At 36.9% G+C, this 7,130-nt stretch overlaps 1 protein-coding gene across 1 annotated transcript; it reads left to right on the top strand.

Moving 5' to 3' along the window:
* The first annotated feature begins 1,884 nt into the window (after positions 1–1,884).
* Positions 1,885–3,780, top strand: LOC135117387 (uncharacterized). The gene is made up of 2 exons (XM_064036577.1): positions 1,885–2,224; positions 2,303–3,780. The coding sequence occupies exon 2, from the start codon at positions 2,400–2,402 to the stop codon at positions 3,576–3,578; it is 1,179 nt and encodes a 392-aa protein (XP_063892647.1). The 5' UTR covers positions 1,885–2,224; positions 2,303–2,399; the 3' UTR covers positions 3,579–3,780.
* Positions 3,781–7,130: the final 3,350 nt, after the last annotated feature.

Genomic DNA, 7,130 nt, shown 5'->3' with positions numbered 1-7,130 from the left:
GATATCTGAGATTATAATGCAAAGAAAATACAAAGCAAAAATGAAAATATTCTCATCGTTCTAATAGAAAAAACTATAACAATAAACCGCAATACACTCGACCATCTCATTACAAACCCGACGGGGACATTTCCGAGAAGTTGTCGTTTTATTCAGTCGGTGAGCCTTCCAATACTTGGCTGCTATAAAAACCGGGATTATCTTTCCTGTAATTTTCTCTAGCCGAGCCGAGCAATAAAACAGTCGTTAGACGGAATAAAGTCACGGCCGAGCGATGCAGAACGGTGAAGTTCGAGTATAATGTATTACTTGCAACTGTAGTTCATTTGTTATTAATGTATTTCGGATGAAGTTGCTTTAAGTGCGCGATGTGTATTTGTTTTTATGATAGATCGTTTTTGGGAACAGTTTGTTCGGTTTTAATAGTTGGCTTTACCATTTTGAATTTCGACTTTATAGCTGAATGGAATTGGGTTTAGTTTTGACTGTGTGTTAGTTTCATTGCTGAATTGAGTAACTCGCTTTGTAACACCGTATTGCCAGGCATTTTGTGGTGGCAACTTTAGTTGGTAGTAGTTGGCAACCGATCCTGTTATGTATCTATCTCTTGGGTTTCATAGAATTAAATGTAGTTGGTGATTAGCTCAAGATATGAACCTAGGTATATTATTTTAATGAAGTTTAATTATGCAGTTATTAAGGGTAAGGAAAGATTGATATATATTTAATTACATAGTGGTCAAAACAGCAACTTCGTGTTTTATGTAGAAAATTCCAACCAAATAACACTTTTCTTGGTTACAATTTTCAGGATTACTCTCCCTGTGCTCTGAAGATGTGTTGCTACGTCCAACCTATGCATTATTTACCAAATATACTTATAAAACGAACAGACAGTCACACAAAATATAACGATATAAACAAAATTAAACTACCATGAACCATAAATAAAGTCAGTTATGTTCTGTTTTAAGGGCGAAAATATTATACAGCCGTCATAAAATGCACTCTAAGAGATATATCTTAAAGTGAGTATACTTAAACTTACGTACTTAGAGGGACTTATCTTGAATCGTAAAATAACTATTTGATGGTTGACGTTTCAAACCGTCTTCGTTTATGAAAATGTAAATTTTATACTGCTATATCAAACAATAAACTTTTATGTAATATATGGCTTTGGAATAGGACGTTGATTTAGTATTAAAATTAATAAGCAGTAACAGCTACTATTTTCACGCAATATGACTTGTCGTGTCGTGGTGGCCTAGTGGGTAAAGAACCAACCTTTCGAGTATGAGGATGTGGGTTCGATTCGAGGGTCAGGCAAGTACCAATGCAACTTTTCTAAGTTTGTATGTACTTTCTAAGTATACTTAGACACCAATGGCTGATAAAAAGGTGAAGGAAAACATCTTGAGGAAACCTGGACTATAAAGTCTGAAATCACCAACCCGCATTGAGCAAGCGTGGTGATTAATGCTCCATCAATCCTTCTCCATGTGAGAGGAGGCCTGTGCCCAGCAGTGGGACGATAAAAAAAAGGCTGTAACAGATGACTTTAAATAATAATTAAAATCTATCATGAATTGAAGACTAAACTGACAACTTTTATCTTACAACCAATTAGGTATTCACAGCAAAACTTACTAAACATAAACTTTCTAATTTACCTTTCAAAAAATAATTTCTTTACACCATACAAAAAACACATTTCAAATAGTTATTGTACGCAATATGACTGACAACTTCGCAATTTATTCGACCGCAAACGGGATTTACTTTCAAACATAATAAAAGGGCTCGCTCCGAGAATTTGTTTAACAAAGCATTCATACATTATCATGTTTAAGTAATATTGTATGATTTCAGACAACAGATGTATCTACTGCCTTTGATCCTGTCTACAATCAGCGCCATCTAGTGCAGCGGCGATAGCACGCACGATGTTTTCGACCGTGGCTGGCGCCGCTCTGTTTTATCGAGCGGTGTCGCCAATCAGAAAGCCTGCATTTACCGACTTTTGACAGTGACGTCTTAAATGTCACTCACATTTTTTTCTTCCCTACAATTTTTGTAAAACCTGTACCTACATGTATAAAAAATAAACGCACTAGTTACTGGAAAAATAATAAAGCAAATTCATTGAAACACACACAAGAATCCCGAACAAATTTGGACCTTCAGACCCGGATCTTCAGCAGAATCAGCATTGGCAGTCACGGTCAGGTCAATCAATCCTTTCCTTTCCCAAACCGCTACTCAATTTGTGCTAACATCGTCATTATTGTGCAAATTCCAGTCTTCGCAGCCACATGTGCAGCGGCCACATTGCCACGAGCACGACATTGCAGTTAAAACTGTAAGTACTTGATTCCTTTCTCCTGTAAATCACCAATATGACTGAAAAGGGGCAGTCCCTAGATATAGAAAGTAGTGAAGATCTTATTCGTGATTTAGTGAAAAAACGAGGTGTAGTTAAAAGAAAGTTCACATTGTTTCTCAAATATGTGCAATCTTTGGACGAGTCAAACTTAACAGCAACTCAGAAGTTAGAATTGGAGGAGCGTTATCAAAGAGATAAAATCTTGTTTGATACATTTTCTGAAATTCAAGACGAGATAGATGTGGCTGTGTCAGAGTGTCAATTAGATAAAGAATTACAGGAGAGAGCGTTTCAAGACCAATATTATGCTATTGTGGCTAAATGTAAATGTGTTCTTAAAGATTCCAGTAGTCAATCCGTTCAGAGTCAAGCACAAAGTCAAAGTCGCATTAACGGTGTAAAACTACCAACTATTTCTTTACCAACCTTCGATGGTTCGTATGACCAATGGCTCGAATTTCGAGATACTTATATGTCTATTATTCACAACAGTAATAATTTAGAAAATGTGCAGAAATTTCATTACTTACGTTCCGTCCTTACAGGCAACGCCCTACAAGTCATTAAGTCGCTGGAGTTTTCAGCTGATAATTATTTAGTAGCTTGGGGTCTTTTAGAAAACAGATACAATAATAACCGTCTGTTAGTTCATAATCATGTGAAGGCAATATTTTCAGCGCAGTCAATGTCTAAAGAATCAGCTGCTCAAATCCGTAAATTAATTGACACAATGTTACGTAATATTCGTGCACTTAAAACTTTAGGAGAACCCACTGATACATGGGATACATTAATTATTCACATAATAGTTTCAAAACTAGATTCGTCAACTGAGCGTGAGTGGGAACTTCATAAAAGTAATTCCACGAACAGTTCTGTCGATAAAAAAATGTTGCTGTCAGATTTATTAACATTTCTGAAAGATCGAGCTGATTTTCTAGAAACTGTGAAGCCTTCGCAGAATAAGCCAGCCACGATAGACAATAATAATAATACTCACACAAAGAAGTCGTTATCAGTAAAATCACACAGTTATGTTGCAACACAAAAGGATAGCAAAGGTCAAACAATTCAAAACGTTACAAATGTAATATGTGTGGTTCCAATCATCCCATTTATTCATGTGAAGAGTTCCTTAATTTATCGCTTCGGGATAAACTACGTATCATTGAAGAAAAGGTTTATGTGTTAATTGTTTACGCATAGGTCACGCAGTTAACGAATGTTGGTTCGGACCGTGCAAGCATTGTAATAAGAAGCATAACACATTAATTCACGACCCTTCAGTAAACACTTGTACATCATCAGCAGTGGCGCATATCACACAAAAGTCTCACCCTGAACCTAGTACAAGTGACGCACACACGCAGTTAGCTCACACCACTTCTCATAAAACACACGCTTTACACAGAAGATAATAATATCAATACACTATTATCAAAACCCGGTATTATTGTCAACTGCTTTAGTGGAAGTGGCGGACGAGCATAACGTATATCACACAGCACGTGCTCTTCTGGATAACGGAAGTCAGCATTGTTTCATTGCAGAAACATTGTGTAAAAAACTTAATATTCCATTGATACAGTCCACTGTTCAAGTGAGAGGGTAGGTAATACTGTCACTCAATCCACAAATTCTTGTAGCATTCAATTGCGATCCAAAGTAAATTCATTTAACACACGCTTTAACTGTTTAGTTTTGTCTTGTATTTCATCACACTTACCGACACTGAGTACAAAAGGTGACATAGAAATACCTGACAACATTCAACTGGCCGATCCTGAATTCTGTTCTTCCGGTGAAATACATTTGTTGATCGGGGCGGACAGGTTCTGGGATCTGCTCAGTGAGGGTTTAGTAAGATTGCCTAATGGTCCATACTTACAAAACACAAAATTTGGATGGATCATATCTGGTATTGTACACAAAAGAGTTTCACGCATTAAACAGACTCAGTGCAATTTCACACATAGTACATTAGATTCTGATCTCAAACGTTTTGGGAACTTGAAGAGATTCCTATTAGTAGTAATAAATTCACTAAGGAAGAAATCGCATGCGAAAAATTATTTAAAGACACTACTTTACGCGTAGATAAGGGTCGTTTTCTGTGCGCATACCGCTAAGCGAGTCAGCTGATGTACTCGGCGATACATTTACTATGGCCGAGAACCGGTTTCTTGCACTCGAACGCAAATTACTAAGAAGCGCACCGGCCTATAGAAAAATGTATATTGATTTTATAAATGAGTATTTAAGCTTGGGACACATGAGTCGCATTTCTGATTATAATAAAATTTGTTATTTTTTACCACATCACGGTGTTTACCGAGAACACAGTTCTACTACGAAGTTAAGAGTGGTGTTTGACGGAAGTGCAAAGTCAACGTCAGGTAAATCATTAAATGACATCCAACACACAGGACCTGCGTTACACAATGACTTGTTTTCTATTTTGCTTCGATTCAGACAATTCAGATACGTAGCATCTTCTGATATTGAGAAGATGTTTCGGCAGGTAAAAATACAAGAAGACCAAAGAAATTTACAATTAATTCTTTGGAGAGAGAATCCATCCGATCCTCTCGGTGTGTACCAACTTAACACAGTAACATATGGAACTGCGTCCGCACCTTATCTTAGTATGAGGTGTTTGAAGCAACTCGCGTTGGAATGCAATGATGACGTCATCGCACAAGTCATTAATGACGACATTTTGTAGATGATCTCGTCACTGGCCACGATGATCAAGAAACATTATTAGAGATTTGCAACAGTGTTTCTAAAGTACTAGAATCTGGATGTTTTCATCTGAGAAAGTGGGTATTTAATTCACCAGTTACACAATCAAACGTATCCGCTTTTAAGGATTTATCATTCGGTGAAAACTGTCACACTAAAACATTGGGAATGGGATGGTTTTATTCTTCTGACGAATTATACTTTGACACTAAATATAATCAAGATGAATCTCATGTTACTAAACGAATCATTCTTTCAACTATCGCACAAACATATGATCCATTAGGTTTACTTGCACCAACGGTTATTACTGCTAAAATCATACTACAAAAACTGTGGTTAGCTAAATTAGACTGGGATGAACCGGTGCCTAAGTCTATTTTATCAGATTGGCAAAACTTCATTAATAAATTTCATAATTTACAGTATATTCACATTCCACGTCATGTAATAGGACAAAATACAACTGTAATAGAATTACATATTTTTTGTGATGCTTCACAGTGTGCGTACGGAGCTTGTGCATATATACGCAGTGTTACAGATAATAATATAATAACAGTACATTTGTTATGCGCGAAGAGTCGAGTCGCCCCGGTGAAACCGGTTAGCATACCGCGCTTAGAATTATGTGGTGCATTAGTGGGTGCAAGATTGTTTAAAAAAATCGAGAAATCATTAAGATTAAACTTTGATAATGTATATTTTTGGTCAGACTCCACGGTAGTATTAGGATGGCTTAAAATGTCGCCTAATTTATTGAAACCATTTGTACAAAATCGCATTGTAGAAATAAATGAGCTCACTGGTGACAAACAATGGTTTCACGTCGCAGGTAAACAAAACCCGGCTGACATGTTATCACGCGGAATGCACCTAGATTTACTTAAGTCGTGCGACATGTGGTGGCACGGACCCGCATTTTTACAAGTTGACAATTCGGAATGGGATCAAAACATGCGCTGTTATGACATTAATTGTGATGAATTGCCAGAATTAAAACCAGTTAAATCTACTGCACTAGTTCAGATAAATTCAGATGATTTTTTGTTTCACAGATTCTCAAGTTTTAATCGCTTGCGCCGTGTGGTAGCATACATTCTTCGTTTCACACATAATATTCGTAAACTAAAGGCAGGTGCACAGCGTTTCACAGGTTGTTTATCTGTAAACGAATTGAATCATGCAACGAGAGTTTTAACTCAAATCGCACAACAACAATCTTTTCCAGAAATTTATGATAGTTTAAAAAATAAACGTCAGATTAAATGTTCACGTAGTATTTCTGGTTTAAATATATTTATGGACGAACATAATTTAATTAGAGTAGGAGGAAGACTTGTGAACTCTGACTCGTTTTCCTATGACAAAAAACATCCATTGTTGTTGTGTAGCAGACACCTATTTACTAGACTTATTTTTGAACATCAGCACAAGGTATTATTACACGCTGGGCCGCAGTTGCTTTTAGCAACTGTTAGAGAAACATGGTGGCCTTTAAAGGGACGCAATTTAGCAAAACAAGTTGTACACAAGTGTGTAAGGTGCACACGAATGCGAGCTACGCCAATGAAAATACAAATGGGTAACTTACCTAATGAACGGCTTGTGCCAGGATATCCATTCTTACGTTGTGGTGTCGATTATGCCGGGCCATTGCTCATGCTGAATCGCGCAGGTAGAGGGGCAAAATTGACAAAGTGTTATATCTGTCTGTTTGTATGCTTTGCCACTCGCGCTATACATTTGGAGTTAGTCACGAGTCTGACTAGTGAGGCATATTTATTGGCTTTGAAACGCTTTATTTCCAGACGTGGCAAACCTATGCAGATTTTTTCTGATAATGGTAAAACATTTGTCGGAGCTTTAAAGGAATTCTCAAAATTTTTAGATACCAATGAGTCAGACATTTTGAATTATACATCCGATAACTCAATAGAATTTTCTTTTATTCCGCCATACTCGCCTCATTTTGGTGGTTTGTGGGAGGCAGGAGTCA

This window comes from Helicoverpa armigera, chromosome 10 (assembly GCF_030705265.1).
Source record: "Helicoverpa armigera isolate CAAS_96S chromosome 10, ASM3070526v1, whole genome shotgun sequence".
Classification (NCBI taxonomy): domain Eukaryota; kingdom Metazoa; phylum Arthropoda; class Insecta; order Lepidoptera; family Noctuidae; genus Helicoverpa; species Helicoverpa armigera.
Note: the sequence above shows the minus strand (reverse complement) of the source record. Positions and strands in the feature narration are given on the sequence as shown.

Bases quoted from the DNA above. Each gene is read 5' to 3' on its own strand.
- LOC135117387 (XM_064036577.1), top strand. From the start codon at position 2,400: ATGACTGAAAAGGGGCAGTCCCTAGATATAGAAAGTAGTGAAGATCTT.